This window comes from Castor canadensis, chromosome 11 (genome assembly GCF_047511655.1).
Source record: "Castor canadensis chromosome 11, mCasCan1.hap1v2, whole genome shotgun sequence".
Classification (NCBI taxonomy): Eukaryota; Metazoa; Chordata; class Mammalia; order Rodentia; family Castoridae; genus Castor; species Castor canadensis.
Genome location: NC_133396.1, coordinates 44,596,729 through 44,624,721, shown reverse-complemented (window position 1 = coordinate 44,624,721; position 27,993 = coordinate 44,596,729). Strand labels below are relative to the sequence as shown.

At 44.7% G+C, this 27,993-nt stretch overlaps 3 protein-coding genes and 1 non-coding gene across 9 annotated transcripts in view; 1 reads left to right on the top strand and 3 right to left on the bottom strand.

Annotated features, from left to right (window-relative positions):
- Window positions 1–313: 313 nt before the first annotated feature.
- Window positions 314–4,493, bottom strand: Tp53i13 (tumor protein p53 inducible protein 13). Of its 3 annotated transcripts, XM_020159789.2 has the most exons (7): window positions 4,280–4,493; window positions 4,017–4,085; window positions 3,753–3,794; window positions 1,685–1,813; window positions 1,446–1,553; window positions 717–1,272; window positions 314–626 (listed from the first exon to the last, which is right to left on the bottom strand). In XM_020159789.2, exons 1-7 carry the CDS (start codon window positions 4,349–4,351, stop codon window positions 514–516), a joined length of 1,089 nt encoding a protein of 362 aa, XP_020015378.1. In that variant the 5' UTR covers window positions 4,352–4,493; the 3' UTR covers window positions 314–513. The 3 variants fall into 3 exon arrangements, with proteins under 3 accessions (XP_020015378.1, XP_020015379.1, XP_073902636.1); XM_020159790.2 differs by lacking the exon at window positions 4,017–4,085; XM_074046535.1 differs by lacking the exon at window positions 4,017–4,085 and having other exon boundaries at window positions 1,685–3,794; window positions 4,280–4,398.
- A 1,640-nt stretch (window positions 4,494–6,133) lies between these two features.
- Abhd15 (abhydrolase domain containing 15) lies at window positions 6,134–13,238 on the top strand. Its single transcript, XM_020159762.2, has 2 exons — window positions 6,134–7,111; window positions 9,090–13,238. Exons 1-2 carry the CDS (start codon window positions 6,231–6,233, stop codon window positions 9,613–9,615), a joined length of 1,407 nt encoding a protein of 468 aa, XP_020015351.2. The 5' UTR covers window positions 6,134–6,230; the 3' UTR covers window positions 9,616–13,238.
- Window positions 12,159–12,262, bottom strand: LOC141414265 (U6 spliceosomal RNA). Its single transcript, XR_012439327.1, has one exon. It is a non-coding gene; the product is annotated as a U6 spliceosomal RNA (small nuclear RNA).
- A 3,949-nt stretch (window positions 13,239–17,187) lies between the features above and the next one.
- Taok1 (TAO kinase 1) overlaps window positions 17,188–27,993 on the bottom strand; it is a 112,893-nt gene continuing 102,087 nt past the window's right edge. For all 4 annotated transcript variants that reach the window (XM_074046510.1, XM_074046511.1, XM_020159792.2 and 1 more), the window contains one exon: window positions 17,188–26,447. In XM_074046510.1, the coding sequence (XP_073902611.1) occupies window positions 25,986–26,447 (462 nt within the window). In that variant the 3' untranslated portion in view covers window positions 17,188–25,985. The remainder of the gene's footprint in view (window positions 26,448–27,993) is intronic.

Genomic DNA, 27,993 nt, shown 5'->3' with positions numbered 1-27,993 from the left:
GAAAAGGCTCTCGGGGGCTGGTGGAGTGACTCAAGTAAAGCGCACCTGCCTAGCAAAGGTTAGGCCGTAAGTTCAAGCCCCAGCATCTCACAAAAAAAAGCTCTTGGAAGGGGCAATGTTGGCATGACTGACACCATTATCCCACTAGGGCTCTCCTTTTTTAAAAGCCTGTTCCTAAGGCCAATGTAACCAGAGGACTGCCCAGGGCCCAACTAGACTATATAAAAGCCCTACCACAAGCAGCCAATACAGCCTAGGGGCCAGTGTCCTGGGTAAGTGTGATTGTGTGGCAGTTACAGGCTCAAACTCGGACTCTACTAAAATAATTTATTAGAAACGGAGTTTGGGGGCGGGAGGCCACCCCCTCCTGCAACTGACACCAAGGAGGTGGAGGCGGAGCCTCCGCAATGCGTTCGCAAGGCTGCCCCGCCAGGGGGTGTCCCTGAGCACATCCCACGTGGCAGAGGTCGAGGCCTCCCAGCGGGAGGAGGAGCCTACGGGCAGCCGCAGCGATCAGTCGGAACTCTCCCCGTCTGGGCCGCTATCCGGCGTGGGCGGGAGCAGGGGTCTCCGGCGAGAGCGCTTGACCCGACGTGGGGCCATCAGCAGCCTCCGCTTCAGCACAGCTGTGGGCAGACGGAAGCGGTGAAGGGCAGGAACGCCCGGGGCGCGGGGCGGGGGCGGGGAGGCCAAGCCGGGCGATGGGTGTTTCTCACCAGCCACTGTGTCCTGGCTGTCCGCTGTGGGCCCCCAGTAGATGCTCTCGCTTCGGCGGAAGTTTCGGTGCAGCCTCGTGCAGAGTGTGGCCAGGGTGAGTAGCACCAGCAGGAAGGTCAGGGCCATAGCTGCCCAAGCGGCCTCCTCCGTGCGAGGGGTAGGGCCCTGAGCTGCCCGGGGAGGCGCTGCAGCCCTAGGGGCCAAGGAAGCCTGACTTGGGCAGGCACAACCTCCTGGGCTGCCTTGCCTGTTGGGTAGCTGAGCCTCTGTCCTGGAGCCAGTATTGCTTCTAGGACCCCCAGGCAGCAAGGGAACAGGAGGCACAGATAAGGCATTACCGCCCTCATCCAGGGATTCTAAAATGGGCTGCTGGGTCTTTAAGCTCCATGGGGAAGCAGACGGAACCCTCAGGCCTGAGGGAGTGGGCTGGAGTCTAAGGACCGCTCGCAGCCTCCTCCTCTTGGCACCACCAGGAGAGGGTTGCCTGGGCCCTCTGGATGTCACCTCTGCACCAGGAGGCCTCCAGCTACGCAGAGCAAAGGCCAAAGCTGGGGCCTACGAGGAGAAGAGACAGAGGTCACCCCTGCCATGCTCAGATTACCCCACCACCAACCAACCTGAGCCCAGCACCTATGGTCTGCACACACCCTCTCTGGAACAGCCTCCCTCTGCTGGGAATTGGCACTAAGGGAGAGGGCCCAGAGAGACTGTCAGAGTGGAAATCATACTTTCTTCCTCTGCTTCCGCAGCTGCCTCCTCTTCAGCCAGTGGGCAGCCCAAGTTGGCTCCACCCATGCCATCTCCAGTGCCATTCCCCATGCTGTCAGCACCAGGGGCTATGAAAGGAGGTAAGAGAGCTAAGATGAAGGTGAAAGAGCAATCAAGAAGCCCCTAAGTTTTCATTTCTGTGCACACACGGCTGTGCCCCTCTGCCAGCGCCAGACAATGCCTTCCATCAACCACTCACCCAGTCCCTAGTGAGGTTGGAGTCAGGGGTGAGTGTGGGCTTGGCCACACAAACATGAGCCAGGAGGGCAAACTGCAACTTCAGCCAGGGGTGGGCACAGGGGTGGTAGAGGAAGGTGACGCCCTCAGCCTGGAGAAAAAGCACAGAAACACCAAGGAAAAGCCCAGGTCCCTCCCAGAGGATAATAAGCTCTTCCATCCTGGGGGCCAGGATAAAGGCACTCCCAGGATGGCCAGATAGTCCTTCCATGTCTAAGACCTAGGAAAGGGCAAAAGGCCCTGCATATTGGCATACACTCCTCTTGCCTCTGAGTGTCCCCTTCACCCTTCCTCTCCATCAAGTGCCACCCCTAAAAGCTGAGCCTCTGATCTTCCAAGACAGCCTTGGTAACTGTTAGACTGTGAACATACTTTTTAGTTGTATTTCTCTGCACCTGCAATGACGATTCTACAAGTCCCCAATCTAGGCTATAAGCATCCCCCCAAATGAAGAATAAGTCTATTTGTTGATCCAATCTGTCAATCTCCCAAGAACATCCAAATGCATGGCACATGGACAGCAGGTGCACAATCTCAGGGTGGAAACACTTTATCATTCATTCATTATTCTTTGATTGAATTGACTGGGTGCTCAGCACTGTGCTAGCTGCTGTAGGAGATGCCTGAAAGAGAACTCCTAGCCAGGCACTGGTGGCTCACACCTGTAATCGTAGTTACTCAGGAGGCAGAGGTTCAAAGCCAACCAGGGCAAATAGTTCACAAACATCCTATCTCAAAAATACCTAACACAAAAAAGGGGTGGCAAATGGCTCAAGTGCCTGCATAGCAAGCGTGAGGCCCCAAGTTGAATTCAAACCCCAGTACCCTAAGAGAGAGAGAGAGAGAGAGAGAGAGAGAGAGAGAGAGAGAGAGAGAGAACTCCCAGACTCTGCCTGCAGGGAATATATAAAGAAACTCAGGACAACTAACACAAATCAAAGAGCAAACTAATGCAACTCAAAGTGGATTTTTTTCTTCCAGTACTGAGATTTGAACTCAGGGCCTACACCTTGAGCCAGTCCACCAGCCCTTTTTTGTGAAGGGATTTTTCAAGATAGGGTCTTGTGAACTATTTTCCCAGGCTGACTTCAAACCATGATCATCCTGATCTGTTTTCTGAATTGCTAGGATTACAGGCGTGAGCCACTGGTACCTGGCAAGTGTAGTTAATTCTAAGACAGGTTATGAGCACTACAGGCAAGTAGTGCTTGTACTACTAAGGCAAGGTAGGGTGGGGTGACTCTAGCACTGAGCTATGAAGATGGATGGGGATGGATGGCAGGAGCTGCATGCTTCAGGCCAGATGTGGAGAATAAACAGAAGCAAAGAAAGCATGGCAGTGGGAATGAGCCTGACATTTATTTGTCTGACGAGCAGATAAACATGACTGAGAGGGACCAGATTTAGAGAGATCAGATGAAGCTAATTTAACTAAGACCTCAGAAATCAGGCAGAAGGGTATGACCATGATATGGTAGGAAATAAGGAGCCACTGATGGGTTCTGAACAGTAAAATGGCTTAATGGAAGAGTGACCACTGGGTGGGCAGAGTGGCTCAAGTGATAGAGTGCCTGCCTAGCAAGCATGAGGCACTGAGTTCAAACCCCAAGACTGCCAAAAAAAAAAAAAGTGATCGCTGGCAACAAAGAGAGATAGATAGGCTTTGTACCTTCTGCAGTGCTGTCACCTGCTATTCATTCACTCCTCAGGGACAGAATTAATGCCCTCTCTTAAAGAAAACTAGGGCCCACAAAGACCTCATTGGGCTTGAGTTGTTTATTCCTGCTACCCTCAGAGTTCCACTTGCCCATACTAAACAGCATTCCTGACAGCACTGCAAAGGGTGGAGGCCTATGGCTCCCTGTCTGCCATCTGTCCTGTGACGAGAAACTGGAAAGCTTGCCTTTCTACAGGAAGTGGTAAGGAATGGAGCTGAGGAGTCAGGAAAGGTGGAGGAAGCCTGCAAAGGAGGCTGCTGTCTCCAAGTGTAGCTACCAACGATGGGCTGATGGGCCCCTGCTTGTACTCACCTGCCCTGGTCTCACCTGCACGTAGGTCACTCTTGGTAACACCTACACATGGGAAAAGAAAAGAGCTTAGAGTGGCTGGGGGACTCCGCGTGAGGCGGGGAGAAGGGACAACAGACCCCAAGCCCCAGGTTGGGATGGAGACGTTGGCGACTAAGGACAGGAGGAACCGGCCCATGTGCCCAGAGGGTGACCGTGGAGGGTGCAGCGAGGCCAGGGTGGGACTGAGCTACCTCGTCATATCCCTCTGCCCTCCAGCGCTCCTACCTGTGGGGGCAGAGGCCACAGGCCTTCGGAACAACCGGCTCCCGCCTCCTCCGCCCGCTCAGTCACCACCTGTGGGTCCAAGGCACAGAGCCGGGACGTTGGACTGGACCAGGGCCCTGTCCTCTTCTTTCCCAAGCCCGGGGCGCAGGGGAACGGGGAAGACTCCTCGTCCCCTCTCCGGGAGCAATTCCTTCCAGGACGAACTTTTAGCAAAGCGCTTTGAGATCCCGGGCCGAAGCCTTCCCAGGGGCGGGTCCTCTTACCTCGCTGGGACCCAGGAGCTCCGCCAGAGCTGCCAGGAGAAGCAACTGGAGCGAAGGCAGAGGAGGCACCATTTCAGCCCGGCCTGCCGCTGCGCCAGCACACTAGCTCGCGGCCCGCCCTGCCTCAGCACCCCCGCGCCCCTGCGCCCCCGCGCCCGCGCGCCCACGTAGACCCCGGGCTCGCGCGCCGCCGGGTTCCCTCCTCCCCGGATCGCGGGCCCCGCCTCCGCCCCACCCCCAGTAGCCGAGCGTGCGCGCTCGCGTCCTAAACCCAAAGCCGGAAAAGGGTGTGGGAGCGCAGCTGGTCAGCACCCTGTAGCAGGGCAGGTGGGGAGCACCTTCCGCGCTCGGAGATTCGTCCTGGCGCATCTCCGCGGCCTGCACAACACAGCTGCGGCGCCTGGGTGGGGTCTTGGAACGGACCAAAGGGTGGCAAATGGGATCCCGGTGGGACCGTGTGGCCCAGGGGGAAACTAGTATGTTCTTCGGGCAAATCGGCTTCACACTCGTAATTCTGACCTGCAAGTTGAAAAGCACCAGAATCATGAAGTTCGAGCTGCCGAAGAGAGAGGGTCCTGACTACAACTTCATCTTCAAACCATCCCATTCCCGTCCTCAATAGGGCCTGAATCCGGAGGAGCATGGGTGAGGGGGGGAGAGGGGAATCTCAGGCCCCTTACCCTCCTTTGGCCCAAAAGCCCTAGGAGGCTGGAGCTGGCCCGGGCGCTGCTTTGTTCCCCGCCTTCGCAACCCCTCCCACTGTCGTCTTTCGCCCAACAGTGACCCGAGAGCCACTGGTCGCTGTGAGATAGAGGAGTTACAGTCCTCGGGCAGGGCTTCCCTGCAGCGGGGACGCTGGCTCGGGTACCCTCTTCAGGATCTTAAGGAAAGACAAGGACGAGGGTTGAGATGCTTAGTCCAAAACTTCTAAATAGAGCCAACAACGTGTTGTTCCAGTCATCTTCCACATCCCCTGATTTGCAAAAGGTTCCTTGTCCCCACACCCAGCAGTAATTCCCAGATGTCGAGCTGATGAAGAAACTCCAATCTACCCCTGCCACGGCCCCTCAATTTATTCTGGCAGAGTTGGGCTGTTTCTCGTGGGAAGGTCCTTCATGGAGAGCGGTGGTGAGGATATCCTCTCTGTGAAGCCAAGCTCCTGGAGATCCCGCTACGCTCTGGGCGGGGCGAGGTGGAGGTGCGGTTGGTGGGACAGCGCCCTGATGCAGGCAAGGGAAGGAGCAACGTCCCGCTGCAAACCCGTGGCCAGGGTCAGATGGCTGCCCTCGCCGATCCAGTGCGGTACCACTTCCCCACCACCCCGCGTCGCGTTATTGCGCAGTTGTGGGTGCTGGAGGGGCCGAGACAAAAACCAGCTCAGAGCGGACAGGCCGGGAAAGCGAGGGAGCGCGGAGAGTGGCTCCCATGGGAGCCCTGGGGCCAGCGCGTTTTCCCCTTCACCCTTTTTCCAAACAACATCCCCCGAGGGTGCAGAGATCCAGAGTCTCCTCCGCCAGCCACAGACTTCCCAGGGCAGAGGGGCGGGAGCAAGGGACTTTGTTGCTCACCCGGGCCCCCCAAGCCTCAGTCTCCGGGTCTCCCCACTTCTTTGCTAACACCCCTCTGCCCTGCCCACTTCCTTCTGGTTAGCCCGCGCGTCCTCTGCTCCCTCTTCGTGGCCCCGACTCGATTCACCCTCTGCTCCTGCTTGTCGCAATCACTGTACAAAGGGCTGGGGGCGGGGGTGGGGGGCGGGCGAGGGGAGCTCGACCCGAACTGGCTGTCTCGGCAGGGCTGCGACCAATCCGGATCGCGCCCGCCCGCCCGCCCGCTCGCCCGCGCGGGAGGGCCAGGGGCCGCAGCCCGCGACCAGGCGGAGCCGCAGGCAGAGCGGCTCGCCGAGGGGACAGCCCCGTTGCCTGCCGCCCGCCGGGGGCTGTTCTGCCTGGCCATGCCACAGTGGGAAGCAGCCCTCGCGCTGCTCTTGGCTGCGCTTGCCCTGCTCGCCCTGCTTGCCCGGCGGCTCGGGCGCCCCTGGAGGCGCACCGTCGGAGCGACGACCCTGCCCAGGGCCCTGGTCCAGGACCACGAGGAGGAGGTGGACGGCGGAGGCCCCGCCGATCAGTTCAGCGACAGGCGCGAGCCGCTACCCGGTGGGTGCAGCCTCATCTGTAAGCCGTCGGCGCTGGCCCAGTGTCTGCTGCGCGTCCTGCGACGCTCAGCGGCGCTGGAGCCCGGCCCGCGCTCCTGGCTCTCCGGGCCCCACCTGCAGACCCTCTGCCACTTCGTCCTTCCCGTCGGACCCGGGCCTGAGCTGGCCCGTGAGTACCTGCAGTTGGCGGATGATGGGCTGGTGGCCCTGGACTGGGTTGTAGGACCCTGCGCCCGGGACCGCCGGGTCTCCAACGCCGGGGGCCTTCCGGCGGTGCTGCTAGTGATCCCCAATGCGTGGGGGCGCCTCACCCGCAACGTGCTGGGCCTCTGCCTGCTCGCCCTAGAGCGCGGCTACTACCCAGTTATCTTCCACCGCCGCGGACACCACGGCTGCCCGCTGGTAAGCCCCCGGCTACAGCCTTTCGGGGACCCATCAGACCTCAAGGAGGCCGTCACTTACATCCGCTTCCGACACCCGGCGGCCCCGCTGTTCGCGGTGAGCGAAGGCTCGGGCTCCGCGCTGCTGCTGTCCTACCTGGGTGAATGCGGCTCCTCCAGTTACATGACAGGCGCCGCCTGCATCTCGCCAGTGCTGCGCTGCCGCGAGTGGTTCGAAGCCGGCCTGCCCTGGCCCTATGAGCGCGGTTTCCTGCTGCACCAGAAAATCGCCCTCAGCAGGTGGGTATTCCCTCTGCAGGGAGGGAATGCAAGTCTTACCTGGTCAAGGAAACAGCTCTGCCTGGAATGGAAGCAAATCGCTGTGGGTCAATTTGGGCAACGTTCTCACACGTTTTCTAAACTCTATAATCTAGACAGAACCAGAAAATGGGGCTTCAATTCTATAGATGGCCTTATGGCCTCAGCCAGTGTCATTATACTACAGCAGGGACTCCCGCTGGGGCCCCATCACCACATCTCAGCCGCGGGTGTCCTAGCAACTTGAGCACCTCTCCCCGCAGGCAGTAAAGATGCACCTGACATTACCACTTTGTCCAGAGCTGAGGGCTCAGCAAGGAGGGCTCCGGAAACAATTACAACCCATTATCGGTCTAGAGTGTTTACAGTCTCTGAGCCAGGAGGTGACAGGAATCAGAAACGTGGCAGCATTTGACTTATTAAAATTTTTACATATTAAATGTTTTACATATTCCTAGGTACATAATCAACACTTAATTTTTTTTTTAATATTTAAACTTTTTTTTAATCTCCAAAAGAGATTTGCCTCCAATTTGCCACAAGGGTGACAAGCAATTTGCCACCAGGGTGACAGAGAAGGTCCAGTCTTTCCCAGATGGCAGAATGAGGTCAAGGGGATTATATGTCAACAGTATGGTGTAGCAGAAAGACCTGGGACACTGGGTCGGACCTTCTTGGGTTCAAATCCTGAATTTCCAGTAAGTTAGGTAACCCCTTTAAGACTCACTTCCCCTTTCGGTTAAATGGGGTTAATAATAACCACCACCCCCAAAGTGGTTACAATCATTAAATGAAAAAAACAAAACAAAACTGAAGATCTGGCATTGGCTAGGTGCGCAATAAGTGGTGGCAATTGTGATTCTCTTTCCTTGCCCCATTTTGCCTCCTATTTTGAGATAGTCAAACCCTGAGCTGAACAACAGTCGGAAACAATGCCATGGCAACCCAGCTGGCTGGCCAGTCCAGGGGCAAGGTACTCTTATCCAGCTCAATTACCATAGTTTCCACTCCAAAATGACCACCACCAGTGCTGACCCTGGCACCAGCTAGAGATTGGGTGAAGGAAGTGGAGAGGAAAGCTGTGTCCTTTCCATGGAAGTTTGGTATTGAAAACTCAGGGCAAGCATCTTTCAGTGTTTGCAGAAGACACAGATCTAAATTCACCTGGCAGAGGCTAGATTAATCTATCCAAAGGACTGAGCTGCCCACCTTGGCCTCCTCAGTAGGGTACCAGGCCCTCTCCAGGGAGTTGTAAGTAGCAAAGATGTCCTTCTTCCCCAATGAAGTTGTTCTCAGGCCTCAATGTGGGAAATCACCCAGCAAATTAATTACACTTTACACTTATTGTTTCCTCTGCCACCCAGCACTCTGTAGGATACCTGCCCTACCTGGAGTAGGTACCTGATCAAGGTCACACTCATTTGTCATCATCAGAAAAGTGTATTAGCATAAAAATATAAAAACAAAACATGCAGTAAAAAATGTGATTGTCTGTGGGAGGGGTGTCATCTGCTGATTTGAATAGTATGAACCAGTGAGTTTTAGAAGAGGCCTGGGAGGTGACACTTCATAACAAGTTCCCTGGAGAGGGCCATTGAATTTAGGAGGAGCAACATCCTGTAGATGAGCAGCTGTAAAGTCAAATCCTACGCCTAGGGTTGAGCAGATAAGGCCATGGATGACAGGCCGGGTGGGCACTGTGACACAGAAAGGAGAGCTACCCCTTTGGCCAGATCTCCCCCCAGAAAGGCCAGATACCTGTGTTTTATGTGAAATCTTCTGATTTTAGATGACTACCATGAAATGGAAGTTTAAAAAAAAACAATGCTATACAACCAAAAAGCCTTTGTGGCCTGAATGTAGCTTGGGGTTACTCCTCTGTAACCAACTGCTACCAACTGCTGCCAACTGGTGTTGTGGTTCTTTTTTCTCTCACCTTCCCCATTCAACTTGCTGTCAGGTATGCCACAGCTCTGGAGAACACAGTGCACACCAGCAAGCTATTCAGGAGCCGCTCCCTGCGAGAGTTTGAGGAGACCCTCTTCTGTCACACCAAGAGTTTCCCCATCAGCTGGGATACCTACTGGGACCACAATGACCCCCTCCGGGATGTGGATGAGGCGGCTGTGCCTGTGCTGTGCATCTGCAGTGCTGATGACCCCGTATGTGGGCCTCCGGACCGAGCGCTGCCCACTGAACTCTTCCACAGCAATCCTTACTTCTTCCTTCTCCTTAGTCGCCACGGAGGCCACTGTGGCTTCCTGCGACAGGAGCCCTTGCCAGCTTGGAGCCACGAGGTCATCTTGGAGTCCTTCCGGGCCTTGACTGAGTTCTTTCGAATGGAAGAAAGGATGAAAGGGCTGAGCAGGCGCCGAACTTCATTCCTAGGGGGCCGTCGTCGTTGGGGAGCCCTGCAGAAGCGAGAGGTTTCTCCCTCTTCCAATCTGGAGGAGATCTTTAGCTGGAAGCGATCATACACAAGGTAAGGCCTGCCTGGCTGGACAAGGCCCCTGTCCTGCAAGGAAGAACAGAGCTGGGCGTGGCCAAGTCTTGAAAAGATGGTGAGAATTGGATGAGGGGAGCCCTAAGCTCTTTGCTCCTGAATCCGCCCCTTCTTTCTTAAACTGGTCTGTGGAAAGACACTTCCAGCAAGTCTGCACTCACTAACTGGAACAGAACTCCTGCTCAAGCTCTGCGAAACACGTTCTTGCTCATTCTGATCACCCCTGATCACTGTCTCCCATCAAAGCTTCATAAACCAAGGAATAGCACCTTTTAAGTCCATGGACTTAAAGAAAAATGCTATCTTCCTAGCCACGACTATAGGGAAGATGAGTTTATCTATGTTATTGGGTGGCCCTGTCCCACACAATCAGCTTGGTGACTCTGACTCTCGAGCTGGAGCCACTAGATGTAGAAAGGACAGGATGTTTGTGTCTCGGTCCCACTTCCCTCATGTGCTCTGTGGTTGTAGCTCTGTTCTGACTTAATGCATCAACAGCTGTGGAAGCAGCTCCCAGAGTGGCCTGGCTGTCTCAGGCTCTCGTCTGAGCCTGAGAAAGCAGCAGAGGCAGGAAGTACTGTTCTGAGACTGACTTGGCAAGGGCTGGCTAGGACAAGAATGTGAATGCCTCTTCCTGGAGCTTCTCAGAGATGCTCTGCAAACCTTAGCTAGCAATAGGGCTGATCAGGGATTCCAGCCTAGGCCCTCCAAGCCTCACTAGAGCGATCCCAAGGGTATTTTAGGAATAGGAAGTGCCCTTGCCCAAGGTCAAAGAGCGTTTGCTCAGGTTGCCAGACTTTCAGGCACTCTAGATACTCCTCTCCCTCTTGTTCTGTTTCAGGGGATTCTGTCAGAGAACGCCAGCCAGAGCTGCTTTTTTCCTGAGATGTGAGCTTTCTCAAAAGTACAGGCTCGTAATTTAGGATTTCTGGTTAGTTATTCCCTTTTCTGATGCTACTAGCCTCTGCCTCTCCAGAACTAAAAGAGACATCTGGGACCAGAGGAAACAAAAACACCAAGAGGTTGACTAGAGCTGACTCAGTGATTTATGAATGTTTCACATTACAATGCTTTGTCTACTCAATTATTCAAAAGATCATCCACGTAAAGGCAGAAAAGCTTCTTTCTGGATGTGACCACTCGGAGATTAAGTGGGTGTTTAGTTTTATGAGGAATAATGCTCAAGACCAGAGTAAAACAAGGTATAGCATCCCAGGTGATCTACATATCCTGGTTTAAAATAGGCATTCAAAGTATTTTTGACAGTAGGAGATCTGGTTCCATGTGTGGTGAAGATTTAGAAGCTTTATCCTGAAGTTTTATGTATTTTTATTAATTTTACAGTGCTAGGGATTGAATCCTGGGCCTCACATTTGCTACAGCTCGGACCAGAAGTTTTAAACTATCAGTGGGAAAGAGGGCACCTGTTCTGACCTCACAAACAGCAAAGCAAGGTACCAAAAGCCACACCACATCTCAAGGCTTGGTATGAGGTATTCCTGGAACCAGGATTTAAGGTTTAGATAATCTTGCCCCACCTAGTCTTGTTCTTTTAGATCAAATAAAAAACTCTGAACTAACTCCAAGAATCTAAACTGAAACACACAGGCAAGCCTCAGCTCTCTAAGGCACATTTTCCTATTGTCAAGAAATGGTCTCCCTCCTTCCCCACTTCTTAATCCTCCTTCACATTCCTCTTCTAACATTCTTTCACCATTTCTGAGGAATTGAAACCTAAAGAAGCTATACCATTGCTGGTGAACCACAGTGTTGGTGTAAGGCTTGGTAAGGGAGAATTACTGACATCTGGCCACTGGCCCCTACCCCATATCTGGTACAGCAGAGATTTCAGTTAATTAGGGTCCTGCACTCCCATGTGGCCTTGGATCATTCAGAACCAATTTCAAAACAGGAAGCCAGACAAGAGGTTTGTTTATTTATTTATTTATTTATTTATTTATTTATTTATTTAGTGGTACTAAAGTTTGAACTCAGGGCTTCATGCTTGCTAGGCAGGCACTCTACTACTTAAGCCAACCTTCTAGCCCTTTTTCTCTGGTTATTTTTGAAATAGTGTCTCGCTTTTTGCTCAGGCCAGCCTGGACATTGTAGCTGGGATGACAGGCCAGCTTTTTTCCATGGAGATGAAGTCTCCTGAACTTTTTGCCCAGGCTGGCCTTGAACCTCAGTCCTCCTGATCTAGCCTCCCGAGTTGCTAGGATCACAGGAGTGAGCACCGGTGCCTGGCTAGCTCAGAGGTTTTTAAACTTTAAGTCTTAAAGGGTCCCTGACAAAAATATGGATAGTTTTTCTAGACCAGATACCACAGGACCCTGACTCTTCAAAAAAGAAAGTGGCTGATTTTCCTTTCCATTCTTTTATACAAAATAAAGCTTGCTAGGGAGGGGAATACACACACTTTGCAGTTGTGTGTGTGTGTGTGTGTGTGTGTTTGGCACATACTGGGCAAGCACTTTCCCACTGAGCTACACCCACAGTCCTGTAGTTACAAGGAACTATAACTACACATATATGGAACGCTTCACGAATTTGCGTGTCATCCTTGCGCAGGGGTCATGCTAATCTTCTCTGTATCGTTCTAATTTTAGTAGATGGCTGCAGAAGCTGGCACTGTCCTTACAGTCTTAGAGCTCTCAGAGCAATAGTAGAACAGCTCTAGTTCAGGTTCCATTAATCTCCTTGGGCCCTGAACTCCAACAACCTAAACCCTAAAACATTCCTCCTCTATGCTTCTCATGCCTGGTGTGCTCATTGCCTATCTCATTGCTATTTCTTATCTGCCCATTACTGCTCAAAGACAAGGGCTGAGAAGCTCTTTTTTGCCATGAACGTGTAGTTCCTGTTCAAGCAAGAAAGGTTTGGGTGACCCTGTCTTTTAGCCAGATTGGCTGTTTTGGTAAATAGCCAATTATATGAAACTAGCTGGAGGAGACCAGACACACTATTCTGAGAAGATGGTCCCTTGAACAAACAGCAAGTTCTGAGTTTGAGGAAGCAAGACAATAAAGCAAAACAAATTCCTAAGAAGTAGCACTGAGTGGGGAGTGGGTGAAGAGATAGTGGGGACAATCTAACCAATGTACAATGTAAGGTAAGGCTTTGTGGAATTGTCACAATGAATTCCTCCTCCCCCAATGCAATGAATATATGCTAATAAAAATGAAAAGAAAAAGAAAACAGAAGTATGACTGAGTTGGAGTTTTCAGTGAACCCCTCAGGCCTTCTTACTTGCTTGCTTCCCTTTTGGTCTCTTCATTATTCATAAGCACCTTCAAGTGGTAAAGGAAGGAAAAAAAAAAAACAAATCAGTGACTAAAGACATTATCTCAGAAGTGGAGACTAAACCCTCTGTTTCCACCTCCTGATCAGCGTATAGGAAGCAAACAACTGTCTCTAAAAGCGTATAGGAAGCAAACAACTGCCTCTAAAAGTATCTTTGGGTTCTAAGTTCTTACCTCTGATATCAAGGCTTTAATAAGCTATAACTTAATTCTTGTAAAGATTTAGTACTTTATGTATTTATATATAGGTTTCAGATTGGTTTGGCTGGAGACAATAGTATGAAAAACAAAGCAGCGGTTTTTTTTTTTTTTTTTTTTTTTTTTTTGCGGTACTGGTGCTTGAACTTAAGGCCTACGTCTTGAGCCATTCCACCAGCCCTTTTTTGTGAAGGATTTTTGCAGATAGGGTCTTGTGACTATTTGCCCAGCCTAACTTCGCCAAGAACGTCCTGATCTCTGCCTCTTGTGTAGCTAGGATTACAGATGTGAGTCACCAGCACCTGGCCTTGAGCAGCAAATTCTTTGGGAAAACTTCTCTGCTTAGAGTGAAGATATCCTAAGACCTGAATGCTGTTTGAGAGAGAGAGAGAGAGAGAGAGAGAGAGAGAGAGATCTTACACAGAAAGTTTTTTCTTGACTTTATATATAATTTTTTTTTCCAGTTCTGGAGTTTAAAGTCAGGGCCTTCACCTTGAGCCACTCCACCAGCCCTTTTTCGTGAAGGGGTGTTTTTGAGACAGGTTCTCTCAAACTATTTGCCAGGGCTGGCTTCCAACCTTGATCCTCCTTATCTCTGCCTCCTGAGTAGCTAGGATTGCAGGCATGAGCCACCAGCACCCAGCTTGAATTTATATCTAATCTTAAAACGAGAAACTCCTCTGTACTCCTTTTCCACTTGAACTCCAAGATCCCTTGTCAGTCTGACACCCTTAGAAATGCTAAGGTGTCTTCCTTTAAATATGAACTTGAACATGATTCCTCTTCTGTTTAAACAAATACACCTGGCCACTTCAGTATGACTTCATAACACCAATAAGGTTACAAAGGATGACATCAGAAATTTCAGAAATTGTTTTCATTAGTTATCATGATTTGCAAATCTAGCTTTTGGAAAGGCTTGAGAAGTTATACCCACTAGTCTGAGTGTCCAGAAATGGAATGAATGCCTCAGAAAGCAGCAAGCCTCATGTCATTAGTGGGATATTCAAACTAGACCACTCCTTGGCATGTATCATGGAGGGGACATGAGCCAAGAAATGAAGGTGGCTTAGAGATCAGATTGAAGGTCTTATCTCATTATCTGTGAATTGAAATAATGCAAATGAGCTCATTGGGCTATAAAGATTTCTGGTTGTTTTTGAGGTTGGAGGATCAGGGACCAGAGACCTAACCAGGAAACAGGATACTGAGAGTTGGGAGATGACAAAGATTTTCATGGAAATCCAGTGCCAATGTGACCAGATGATGTTTCTGAACATATCCAATAATTATACCTCATTATGGCACAACCTGTAATCCCAGCACTCAGGAGGCTCAGGCAGGGGAGAGAAGGGCTGGGGGGAAGACACCACACTGGTGTGGTTTAACAAAAATTTCTCTCCAACTTGCTTGCTTCAGAATAGTAAATAAATTGTAGTTTCCTTGCAACACTGGAATGTTATTTTGTACATCTCCAGAAACAAACATGTGCTGTTTGTCTACTGAAGTCCTCTGTGTACTGAGCCATGCTTACCTACTTTGGAGCTTAACAGAGCCTCCCTGCACATTCTGCATTTACTGGGTGTTGCCTCCTTTCTGTAGATACAGCCTTATGCCTTTAATACTAACCAAAGACCGCTCTGTTTAATCAACCACCAGGGCTCCTGCTCTAGGCTAATAATTCTCTGCAAACTTGCAATTCTCTGATCATCACCAGTAGCTACATTAATTTTTCAATGGGCAATTAGTGTTTGTGTGTTGGATAGAGTACTGAGGTAAAATTTGGAAATGTGGGTTCTAGTTTCTACCTCATCTATGACTTAAATAATGTTGGGAAAGTGATTTGATTAGTCTTCCATATGAAAAGACACAGCATGTTGTAAGCCGTAATTTCTAAGGTCTGCCAGGATAGTAAGAAGATAGTGAAAGCATATAGATACCATCCTCCAACACTACTTAATCCCTCAACCAGAGCTCAAAAACCTCTATGGTAAAGTGGCATCTGCTTTCAGATCAGACTATCCTCTGATTGATAATGTCACAAGAAATTACAGTTGTTTATTCCACTGCAAAGCTAGGAAGGGCCTAGAAGTACAGCACATTTGAGCCTCACAAGCTGAGTCCTGGGTTGCCCCTCTGAGAACAAACTTTCCCTTTTACTCTCACTGATACTACATTAAGACTAATAGGTCTCACGTTGGCTCATATCTACATTTCTAATAGATGGTCAGAGAGGATGTAACGTTTAAGATCTCACAATTAGAGATAGTGCTTTATTACCTTTTTTTCCTTCAGGGTTGGGATACTAGGAAAGTGTTCTGACTGAGTTACATAGCAGCCCCTATGTTTTTTTTTTCTTCTGGTGGGACTGGAGTTTGAACTCAGCGCTTCGCACTTGCAAAGCAGGCACTCTACCACTTAAGCCGCACCTCCAGTCCCCAAAAACAGTGCTCTTTATGCCTTACATTTTCCTTTTCCTAGAAAAATCACTGTCTGGGATGGTAGGTAAATGTCCATTCTAGACTCCATAACGTAAGAGCTGGTAGAGTGGCTTAAGTAGTAGAACACCTGCCTAGCAAGCATGAGGCCCTGAGTTCAAACCCCAGTACTGCCAAAAAATACGTACTTTGGGGCTGGAGGTGTGGCTCAAGCAGTAGAGCACCTGTCTTGCAAGTGTGAAGCCCTGAATTCAAGCCCCATTACTGCAAAAAAAAAAAAGTAGAGTAGCAATTAAGGTAGCATCATTTAATTGCTAGGACACATACAGAGAAGCATCACTGAGATGAAGATGGCAGCTCGGAGGCTGTAGCACTCGCTAACCTCTATGGTTAATTTTTAATTTATATTCTTACAGTCAGGTAAGATAGGCTTTAAATTCTAAATGGAGCTCAGTCTTTACTCTCACTGTAAATCTGAAGAGCCCAATTGTGGGAGTAAAACAAAATGAAATCTTGGAGGCTAAACCTTGGTTCTGCCACCTGGTTGCTTGACCCAGACACCTTAAACACTGTATAAATGTTGATGCCAAAATGGCTCAGTATCAAAACTCTAATTTAAATGCCATACCATTTTTCTCATTAACAGTCCCCTCTTCGTTACAGTAGATAACCTGAATTTTACTTTTAAAGAGAATATTTAATTGAAGTACACATATAAATATCATAATGGAACCCCTTGTACAACTAATATATGCTAAGAATTTTTTTTTTAAAAAGAGGATATTTAAGGACTGAGGGTGTAGCTCAGTGGTAGAGCTATTCCCTAACATGCGTGAGGCCCTGGATTTGATCCCCAGCACCACATGCACAGATACTTAAAAAAACTATTTTCTTTTTCAATTAAAAAACATATAGAGCTGAGCATGGTGGCAGACGCCTGTAATCTTAGCACTCAAGAGGCCAAGATAGGAGGATTGCTAGCCTTGAACTACATACCAAGACACTGTCTCAAAAAACATAAATAAATTCCAGTACTCAAGAACATTTCCCTAGATTTGGCATTCTGACAAAAAGTTACCCAAAATGTTTTTTCACTAATGGGGTTTGAACACAGAGCCTAATGACTGCTAGGCAGGTGCTCTACCACTTCAGCCACTCCACCAGCCCAAAATTTTAAGCAACAGGACCAGATTAGATGGTCTATTTCCCCACATAGGATTAAAATGTGATGATGCTCAAATCAGGGAGAAAAGCCCAGATGAGACTGCATTTTGAAGCTTTGTATAAGGCCCAAGAGAACTGTTTACTACATTTATGTGTCTGTCTGGGTGAGGAGTTGTAGTTATACAGATCACAGTGTATGAATAAAACTACAGATCCTGCAACTGAGCCAAAACTAGATCATCTCACCCCAAGATAACAATAGGCTTCTTGGTTCTCTGGGTAGAGAAAAGTTGAGGCAACAAGGGTTTATGTATTTATTAGGTTGTTCACTCTTACTCATTCTGTAATCCCAACAATCTATCTAGCACTGTACCTGAGGTAATTATCCAATAGTCATCAGACTGAAACATATCTTTATGGGAATAAAATTATTTAAAAAAACTGAACAGACACTTGTGTACTAAAATTACTTTATTACAGTTGATTTTTTAAACATTTCCTTTGCTATGATACAAAGGATACTTACAAACAAAATATTACATATGACCTTGTTTTCGCTCTTATGTTCTGACAACTTGGTAACAGCTTTAAATGCACAATCTATACAATTAATACAGGTTATATATGAACTATAAGGTATGCTGAACCGGAAGAATACTGACAATATACTGTACAATAAGCCTTACCAGTTAGTGCTGTGGACCATATCTACCAAAAGGAAAATGCACATCTGCACAGTCACCTTTACCAGCTGGTGCTGACAGTGAGGGAAAGGCTTCTTCCCCTTTGCAACCCTTGATAAGCCTCCACTGTGGGCATCTGTTTGGTCCAAAAATTGAGAGGACTGTGTATATTTAAAATCATTCATTGGTAAAGTGGCAGAACACCAAACTTTCATCATGATAATCTCTCGACAAAAAAAAAAAAAAAAACCCAACAAAACAAAACAAAAAAAAACAGTCCCAGTTTTAAAAGACCACAAGTCCTTTGTCTACATTGAAAACCCTACAGGCTCAAGGGCTTTAGGAGATGAGAAGATGAAGGCTGCCAAAAAAGGAGGCAAGAAACCAGAACAAAATCTAGGTCTTGCAAAAATCATTTTTTTCCCTTCACCAAAGGGAACTAGAAATGTACAAATTCATTGATGAACCTCAATGATAACATATCAGTTAGCTGATAACCCTCATTTTATCTGGACCCCTGACTTGTGGGAATAACTAAAATAAACTGTGGATAATATATACCACTTTTAGAACGGAACATCTTGCTTACTTAAAAATATTCCCTTTAGCCACCAAAGCTGGTCCTAGGCTATGACAGGTGTGCATTCATCACTCAATGGTCTACTCAGAAATGATAAGGTTACAGCTTTTTTCTTTTCTTTTTTTCTTTTTTCTTTTTAAATAAAAAAGCAATTAACTGAAGCATTTTATTTTTTTAGGTATATAGCAAAAATAAAAATAAAAACCAACCCTGGCATTTGCATAAATAATGCAAATGGAGTGATATGGCCTTTAAGGAAGAGGTTAGTAGAAAGAAAGAGGGAAGTGAAAAAAAATCTAGAGAAAATGATGTATCAATTTCCTTCTTTTTAAAAATTTCTACATGTGCAAAAAAATCATGCTGTTTGAGGAAAACAAAGGGAAATGAGTACATAAAACTAAAAATATAAATAATGTTTGAATGACTGGTAAAAGCAGAAACCAACCTGGGTTACAAAAAGGATTATACATTCAAGATGCTCTTAAACCCAGTGGGATAACTTATGTTAAAACTGTGTTAATAGTTAAATTTAAAAATCTCAAGTTTTTAAATCTTCACAATACAAGCAAAGCTGTTTTAAAATATACACTATACATATTTCTCATAGTCTCTCCAACCTCATTAATGCGTATTAGGCTTTTTCATATACTAAAAGAAAGGGTTCTGAAAGCTAAATTGCTTATAGCAACCCATCCATTATTTAAATGTTTTAAGTGGGTTAAAAACTTTAGCAGACTTACATAAATAGGATTTAGCAACACAAGTGTTAATTTAAAAATCTCTAAAGCATTTACAAATAATCAGGTTGGAACAGTCTAGGGAAGTTATGTGCACTATACTTTAAAATGTTATTTACATCAAACCTTGCTTTTGTAAAAATTTCCCTAAAAAAATTTTTAAAAAATTTGGAGAACCTGTTCTAAGCTAGCAGAGAAGGATTGTAAAAGGAAAGTTAAAGTAAGAACAAAATTATTTCCTAATAGAAACCCCGCACATCCCTTTTCACTGGGATTTTACTCTATGAAACCACTTGCAATTTCTAATAGGCTCATATATCAAGTGTCAATATAATGTGGTAAAGTACCTTGTCAGATAAATTACTGGCCGTTTTTTCTTTTTTGAAATGTTTTCCCACCTGTGTCTCTGGCTTGGTTCATCTTGGGACATGTATAATTAACTGGAAGGGCACTCTAAGTAGGCACAATTCCCATTTAATGTGGAATAAAAGGTGGAACATGCTGTTAGGAAGAAGGGTGGTGATTTCTTTGATAGTATGAAATGAAGGAAGGACAATAGCACATTTGGAATGGGCACCAAAAGGCAATATACCTGGGCAGCCAACATCTTGATAAATATACCTGCTTATGGTTATGACCTCCCAAAAGGGTTAGAAGGGTTCCAATACCCCTGGGTTTTTTGATATGTGCCAAACAGTCACAGAGGCCAGCCAGAAACTGCAAAACATTATGCAGCTGCACCCTTTGAGCTACATAATTCACTCTATGACCATGTGCAATTTATTGTAACAATAATGCTCATGCCAAGGCAATGTATTTGAGGGCTAAGAAAAAGCAAAATGTGCCAGTGAGAGAAACCTGTTCCCATATAACGGTCTTCATGCTTTCAAGTGGCTCAAATATACCTTGGTTACTAAGCCAAGCCATGCAAAAGCAAAGAGTACATAATTTTCATTAACATTGGTATCTCATTTCTAAACCACTGACTTCGAAGTTGTCATAGAAACATATAACACCAGTACTGAAAACATACAATTGAGGGTTCATGGACTTTTAAGAAATGCATTTCCCTCATCTGTGTTCACCAGTCCTTAATACCTTGGGTACAAGGCAAATCAGAGGAAGGGAGTTAGTTAAGTGGGGGTAATGTCTGAAGAATGTTAACTAATTCTGGAAACAGGAAAAATGTTCCAGAAACAGAATCAATGTGCCAGCAATAAGCATAGTACATATCTTTTGAAAATTCAGTTATAGAGCCCATAAACAGTCCCAAACATAATGTTATCACCTGCATAATTTACATAAACATTAACACACTTGCACTTTATAGACAAAACACACTTTTGTAAACATGGCCACTGGGGAAGGGAGGCTCCCTACATCTCACTCATGACTGAGGACATGTAATCATTGTATTAAATAAAATTACTTAGCTTCAAAAGATTTCAAACCTGACCAATCATTAAGCTTCATTTCCCCCTGTTTAACACACTTAAGCAATAATTCTAAAAATGTCACCTAGGATGGTTTCAGGGTTAGATGCTACAACCACAACTGGCAATGACAGCAACTCCTCTCTAGCTGACACAGACCTATAAACTTTAGTACAAAAACCAAAAAAATACAGAAACTAGGTCAATTTGTTAGCTACATATTTACAGATAATTACATGATTTTTCACTCATAATTGCTAAAACTATGAGTAAAAGGAAACTGTGCAGGCTGAATTACCCGTACTTTGGGGGGAATTCCTGGGCATCAAGATACCCTTTTTTCATTCATTCAGAAGTCTCACCTTTCTCACCTCTTTTTCAAGGCAAACTACCTACAGTTGTTAAGATTAGGATATCCAGTGGGCCTCCTGCTGTTTGAGAGGATTAATCTTTTTCTCTATTTAAAGAACCCCTTGTACATTTAAAAACAAAACAAAAACCAAAACAATCAAACATACACAAACACACACAAAAATAAATCTCTGAAACTTCAAAGCGCTTGGATTCCTGGGAAATAGTTAACAGTGATGGTGACATAGTACATGGCTCCCAGTTTTAGTTCTGTCTTTATTTTCTTTAAAAGATATCTTTGGGTGGGTGGGAAGTGCAAGTTTAAGAAATCCACAACAGGCATATAAGGTGCATATTAATTTATATATTTCTTATGATCTAAAGACTACCATTAGGCCAAATAGGTTCTCTTCCCTTGTATGAGTGAAATTTTGGAAATCTGAACATAAAACAAGGAGAAAAAAATTAAAACAATTTTAAAGGGGGCTACCAAAATTCAGTAGGAAATATAAATGCGCAAAAAAGGAACAGTTCTCAGCTTCGCTTTCTTTTTCTACACAGTGTTTAACAAAAACTGCTTTACAAATTAATAATAATTTCCAATGTAGATCTACTGTAGTGATTTCATGAAAGTGCAGACGACATAACCAGACACAGCAAAACAGACTTCAATCAGTAGTCCTTGCATACAAGAGGCAAGTATGCTAAGTGTACAGCACACTCTTCATCCTTTAAGGAATCTGAGGATGGGAAATTTCCAGTTCTTAACAACTAAGAGTGAATGAGTTAAGTGCCTTTTAAAAGGCAATGCTACAACCTTGATGGGAATACTATCATGTTAGGTATGGGAAAACAAAAGTAGTGAATTTGTGTCTCTTCAATGATGATCTGTATTTTGGTAAGCAGCTCGAAGACAACAGCCCAAGTTTTGACTTTGCTTCTTAGAGAAGGTTCTATCTAAGGAATGAGAATCTCTTCCTTCACCATTATAGGACAGTACACTTAAACACCTTAAATATATTATTTTCTGACTTGAATATACATTACAACACTTCACATTGTGAGCATGGGACAAAATGAAGAAATATATAAACCTCCAAAGAAAGGGTAGCTGTGTTAGGTCAAATCTCTGCTTGAACAGTAGTGGCTCAGAAGGGATTGAAGGTGCACAAAGAACTTACTATTAGCAAGCAAGAAGAGGCAGTTAAAAGGAAAAAGCCCCTCAAACCATGTCCTTCTCTCCCAGTGACTATATGATGTTGATTTTACAGTTAAGGAGAACCTTAGATGCTTTAATAGTAACTACTTTCTCTCTCGGCTGTTTTGACCCTCAGCAAAATACATAATTTTTAGTATTAAGTAAAAAGAATGAGAGGATCACAATGGCATCTCTACTAAGAAATACATAAGATTGTGTGATTCATTGGTTCTTTTTATCATCTTTGCAGAGCAATCACCACCAGTGTTCTTACTTTCCATGGTTCATTTCTCTCTGCATCGTTTATCTTTTAATGCACCACAACACGAACTCACAGAACTGGCTCCTTCCCCAGCACAATTTTACTGCATTGCAACTTATGGTTCCATATTTTACTTAACCTTCTCCACTCACACAAGTCCTAAGGGATTAAAAAGGAAAGACTGCATCTAATAACCACCTTCTCATAAATATCAACCCAGAGTACTCATTCTTTAAAACACATGCATTCTTGCCTTAACTGAAGACTGAAGTAACAAAACCAAACAAAAACAACAGACCCTTAAGTGCCCTGATGGAAATGTACAGTATGAGTTACATGCACACATCTATACACACAGATACACTCATATGTATATACAATATACACATATAAATGATAATAGTTATACCAAAAATGTGTATGTTTAACATAATTTTTAAAAGCCAGTAGATCATGGTATAATACAATTTATTTCCACTAGTGAATGGCACAAAATGGAGAAATGCAAAGGAGGTGTTTCAAGTACAATGAAGTCATTTTTCACAGGTGAAAATAAATCGTATTATTCCAGTGTCCAAAACAATGTATTATATAAAAGTTTAAAATGCCAGACATTTCGTACTTACAGAAGCAGAAAGTTACTAATGTCTGCCTTATGGTTTGAAAAAGAATTTTCAATTTTTGAAAAGGGGGTGAGTCAAAACTGGTGGAAGTGGAAGGGAGTGTATAGGACAATTTCTTTAGTATTTTGAATGGTGCTGACTTGATGTCCCAGCATCTGAAAATCATGACTATCATAAGAAATTCCATTTTTAGTAAGTCCTTGACTTAGAATACTAACTAAGCATATTACACCTATGGGTGTGACTTCAAATGCATGGCTATTCATCTATCTCTACGTATAGAAATGGCTAAAAAGAATGGTAGCTCTGAATAAAAATAATATAAACACATTTTTAGTTAACATAATCTATGTAATGAAAATGCTTTCAGAAACTCTTAATTTGGAGTTAGATGACTTTTGAAGGGGAGAAAAAGTATGTGCAAAGGGAAGGGAATCTAATTAAGAATAAAATGTTTCAAGGTATGCAGTCTACATTTTTAAAATGCTAATCCAAGAAAGGGAGAAGGGTGACTTATCACTGTCAGGTTCTGGGTACCAGATATAGCATTTACAATTCTGATATGCTATGCAAACTTCCCATACTTTTTAAACTTTCTTAAACACATATATAATGAGTGAATACCATTCAACTGGGGAGGAGGTAGTGTTAATTTGATCAAATGTTGACATTTTCACACTGATTCAGAAATCATTGCTCTTTCTTCAGGGTATCTCAAAACCTTTCAAATTTTCCTGCTATTAGCTTTACTGTGATGATTCCTACCATGTATGAGATTCCTCAGAAGTTACACCTCACAAACACACATAAACCACTTAATTTTAATCATTTTTGCAAATTACATATATTTAATTATAATTAACTTAATGGTATAATCCAGGTATAGTCATGACCTACATGTAAAACTCATTGCTACACAATTAAATTAGATACAAAACCCTACTGGATAGACATCTGGAATCAGTATTCAATCAAACTTTTATAAGTATATATGATGTGAATGGACTCAGTAACTCAATATGACTAATTGAACTTCAGTATCACTGGTAGCACTTTAGGTTTGATATGCAAACCTGATCTGTTTACCTATTCCAACCCTCCAGCAGTAGGCAGGAGCCAGATCTATGAAGAATGTTTGTAAGTATGAAATTATATTATACTTTTGGACATTTTATTAAATTCTAAAGCTTTCTTTTATCATTTTTCTCCAAACAGGTAGATTTCTCAATTTGCTTGAAACATTGTATAGTATTTTAATGCAAAAAAGATAGTGAGAGACTAAAAGCCCTTTTCACTAGATATAAAAAGAATGCATCATGTTTACCTAAAAACTGATCTGGGGGGTGACTAAAAGGACAATACATCAGAGTGCTACTTGAAACACTGCCTAGAAGTGTATGTGAACTCCAATGTGATTTGTGATCTTGGTTATCAAAGGATTTATATTAAAACATTAACTTTTCTTCCAGCGATAGTCGGAAGCAATGTCAGAAACTCCTAAATGGAGTTATGGTATGACATACCTGGGAAGACTTAAAATGTCATTGAGAAACCAAGACTCCAACAGTGATAGATACAATTTGGTCACTAGTTTGGTGTAGGTGAAGAGTGAAGAATATTATTGTAAGGGACTTGGAGAGTTCTACCTTGGAGCCCTCTGACTACATGAAAAGCAGGATCCAGAGTTAGCAGCAAGAATTCTTCAAGACAACTGGGAAGGGAGTAAGATAATAATAACTTGTAAGAAACTGATCTGTCACTGAAAAGGACATTTTTTTCTTCAAGTCATACTCACAGCTCCCCATTCACCTCCAACTCATCTTCCACACAAGCAATGGAATACCAAATAACATCTAACTTTCTAATTGGTTGATCCTTCATTGTAAAACAAAACAAAACAAAACAACCCCCACCCCCACCCCTGAAAAGAAATGTTAGCTTTTGTCAAGAGATTCCCTGACCACTATAACTTACTTTTACCTTTTATTGTTTGTTTGTTTTTTCATTTGTCAAACTTTCTAGTTCCTTTTCAGTAGTACTTTAGCACTGAGGCTTGAGACTTCTGGAAGTGGTGTTTCCTATTGTGTGACGTTAACATGATCCCAAATGGTCACTAAGTCTCACTGAACTAGAAGTTTATAAAGTACTGCAGCAACAAAAACAGCAATTAAAAAACAGAGGATCTGCACATGCAACAAAATCTACAGTGGTGAAGAGGATTAGTCAGCAGCTGGTACTCACTGGCTCAGTGACTCCTGGTTCACTATGGCAACTAAGCATTTAAATAAACGACTATTCTACTTGTAAACAGGAAATCTCATAAGCCAAAAGGGGATAATCAAATTTTGTCTATGTAGTGTGATGAGTATATTCCAATAGATGGCAGTTGGCAAATATGGCATCATTCAAATACCTCTGGCATTTGATTTGTATTGGCTATATGTCTTTGTTTTTGTACAAAGTAAAAGTACTGTTTGGGGTTTTGAGACTTACAGAGCTTAACTAGGCCAAGATATCACAGTATAAGCAACAAATGTCAGTATACATAGTCTTCATCTCCTCACTCTGCTGCTGGACATACCTATCCCATGGAACTTTCAGGGGCCCCTCTCAGCCTGCTGATCTTCCCCTTTGAAAACTTGCAGGTTTGTTAATGCAATCCCCACAAAGCTTGCGATTTCCTTAAGCAACTCCATCATACTGTGACAAAGAAGGCACAACTGAATGGACAAAAATCACTGACAAACTTATGAAGCATTTAGAAAAAGAACTAAATTTCTATTATCTCAACCAGTCAATAAAATCCTTTAGTGTTTGAGGGTTTCTGCTTTTTGTACTTCAAATGAGTCTGAGAAATCAGACCAATTTAATAAAGAAAATACATTGGCGAGGGGGTGCAGGTATGTTCCAATAATAACTTGTTTCAGCATTTCCTGTCTGCTGTCAGTGGCTCATAAGAATTTGGAATACAGGACGAGGGCTTTAAATATTCTCACAAACTTCTTAGGATATGGACACGCTAAAGTGATGACTCAAGTTACTTTACTGCATTTTATTTTTGCAGTGTTCAAAAAATACCCCCTCTATCTAACCAATTTCTTTTTTACCACGTGTATGAGATATAACTCCCCTTTTCAAAATTTACCCAAAAGTTAAAAACAGACAAACAACAACAAAAAATCCCACAAAAACCCGGCAGCCAAATACTATGACATCCCAATTAGTAAACACCAAACAGAACGCTTTACAAAAACGAATAAAATATACCATACGCATTCAGCTTCCACACTGTAGTACCCAAGTGAGGAAGCTGCTGTGACGATGTCTGTAGGCAGTTTCTTTTGGCAGACAGCTCCAGCGGAATTGCCACTCTCAATTATTAAGTTATGTATAAGACATGTGTGACCCATTGGATATTTGTGAAGTGACACTCGTGCTTCTGCTCATGCCCTGCTCCGTCCGTCCCCCAGAAGCTGTCCGCCTCAGAGCCTGGGGGCTATTGCGGACTCCCATACTGCTACCTCGAGGTACCCCTTGCATTGGCCCTGAGGGGTGACCCCATGGCTGGGGTCCACCTTGCATTGGATGGCCCCAAGCTTGTGGTGGGCCACCCATGGGATGACCCCAGTGAGGTCCTGGACCCCCAGTAGGATTGTGAGACCAACCAGAGGCTCCCGGGTAGCTGTGGCTGAATGCCTCAGGGGAGAGATTAGAAAGGACCATGTTACTAAAACCTAGTCTCATGCTTTCAGAGTCAAAAGCTTCAATTTCTCTGGCTTGACGCTCCAGCAGGCTTCGTATTCGTTCTGTGCGTTCATTCTGCAAAGCCAACATCTCTTCTTCAATCTGTTGGGTGTGGAGGAGGGAAGCAAAAAGAAGGCCAATTTATTATTTTTTTAATCTATAAACTAAGAAAGCAATAATTACTCAAAGCAAATACTAGCTATTTTGTGGATATTTAAATATTTTACTTACTTTTTGGTAGTACTGGGTTTAAAGTTAGGGCCTACACCTTGACTCACTCCACCAGCTCTTTTTAGTGATGGGTTTTTTCAAGATAGGGTCTTGTGAACAATTTGCCTAGGCTAGTTTTGAACTGTGAGCCTCCTGATCTCCGCCTTCTGGGTAGCTAGGATTACAGACGTGAGCCACTGGTGCCTGGCTTAAATATTTAAAAAAAAGCTGTGCTGTAGAAGTAACATATAATTTATATTTCTAAAATGTATAAAAATCTAATTTCCTTTTTGGATAGAACTAGGGTTTGCATTCAGCGCCTTACACTTGCTAGGCAAGCACTCTACCACTTGAGCCACTAACCCAGCCCTTAAATCTAATTCTTAAAAGCAAAGGTAAGGGCTGGTGGAGTGACTCAAGTGGAAAAGTTCCCAACTAGCAAGCATGAGGCCTTGAGTTTAAACCCCAGTGCTGCAAAAATAAAATAAATAAATAAAAATTAAATATATATATATATATATATACATATATAAATCAAAAGCAAAGGTAATACCTCTATTAAAGTGATATATTAGGCAAATCCATCAGGTTAAAAAGTTGCTGGAAAAAGAAAATCAATGAGGGGAATCTAGCTTTATTAAGATACTATAATGTCACTTTAATAAAGTAAATATTGGTATAGAAATACACAAATAAGATTAGTGAAATGGAAGTAGAAGGAAAATCCTAATTTGTAGATCTTTAGTGCAGGACAGGGTTAGGGATGTAGCTCAGTGAGCTTGCCTCTGCCAGGCCCTGGATTCAAAGATAAATTCTTCTTTTTTGTAGGGGTGGTATTTGAACTCATGGCTTCATGGTTGCAAAGCAGGCACACTACAGTTTGAGCCACGTCTCCAGTTCATTTTGTGCTGGTTATTTTGGAGACAGGGGGTCTCACAAAGTATTTCCCCAGGCCTCAAACTTTAATCCTCCCCTATCTCAGGCTCTAAGTAGCTAGTATTATAGGCATGAGCCACCAGTGCCAGATCAAAGTCAAAATTTTCTTTTTATTATTATTATTTTTTTTTTTTTTGAGGTACTCAGGGCCTATACCTTGGAGCCACTCCACCAGCCCTTTTTGTGTTGGGGCCTGGGCTGGCTTTGAACTGTGATCCTCCTGATCTCTGCCTCCTGAGTAGCTAGGATTACAGGCATGAGCCACCAGTACCCGGCTCAAAGACAAATTCTGGTTTTTTTTTTTCCAAAGACAAATTCTAATGCAAGACAAAGTGTAGCAAATTCAATGGAGAAAAGATGACTCAACTGGGAATAGTGCTACACACCTGTAATCCTACCATAAGAAAGGTTAAGACAAAAAGGATTGTGAATTTGAGGCCAGCCTGGGCTATGCAGCAAGATTCAGTCTTAAAAAGGAAAAATTAAATATATAATATATGGT

Excerpts from the sequence above, each read along its gene's own strand:
- Tp53i13 (XM_020159789.2), bottom strand. The coding sequence starts at position 4,351 with ATGGTGCCTCCTCTGCCTTCGCTCCAGTTGCTTCTCCTGGCAGCTCTG. Across the intron at positions 4,086-4,279 it reads AGCTCCTGGGTCCCAGCGAG|GTGGTGACTGAGCGGGCGGA; the intron begins GTAAGAGGACCC and ends TTGGACCCACAG. Across the intron at positions 1,273-1,445 it reads TGCGGAAGCAGAGGAAGAAA|GCCCCAGCTTTGGCCTTTGC; the intron begins GTATGATTTCCA and ends TTCTCCTCGTAG.
- Abhd15 (XM_020159762.2), top strand. The coding sequence starts at position 6,231 with ATGCCACAGTGGGAAGCAGCCCTCGCGCTGCTCTTGGCTGCGCTTGCC. Across the intron at positions 7,112-9,089 it reads CAGAAAATCGCCCTCAGCAG|GTATGCCACAGCTCTGGAGA; the intron begins GTGGGTATTCCC and ends ACTTGCTGTCAG.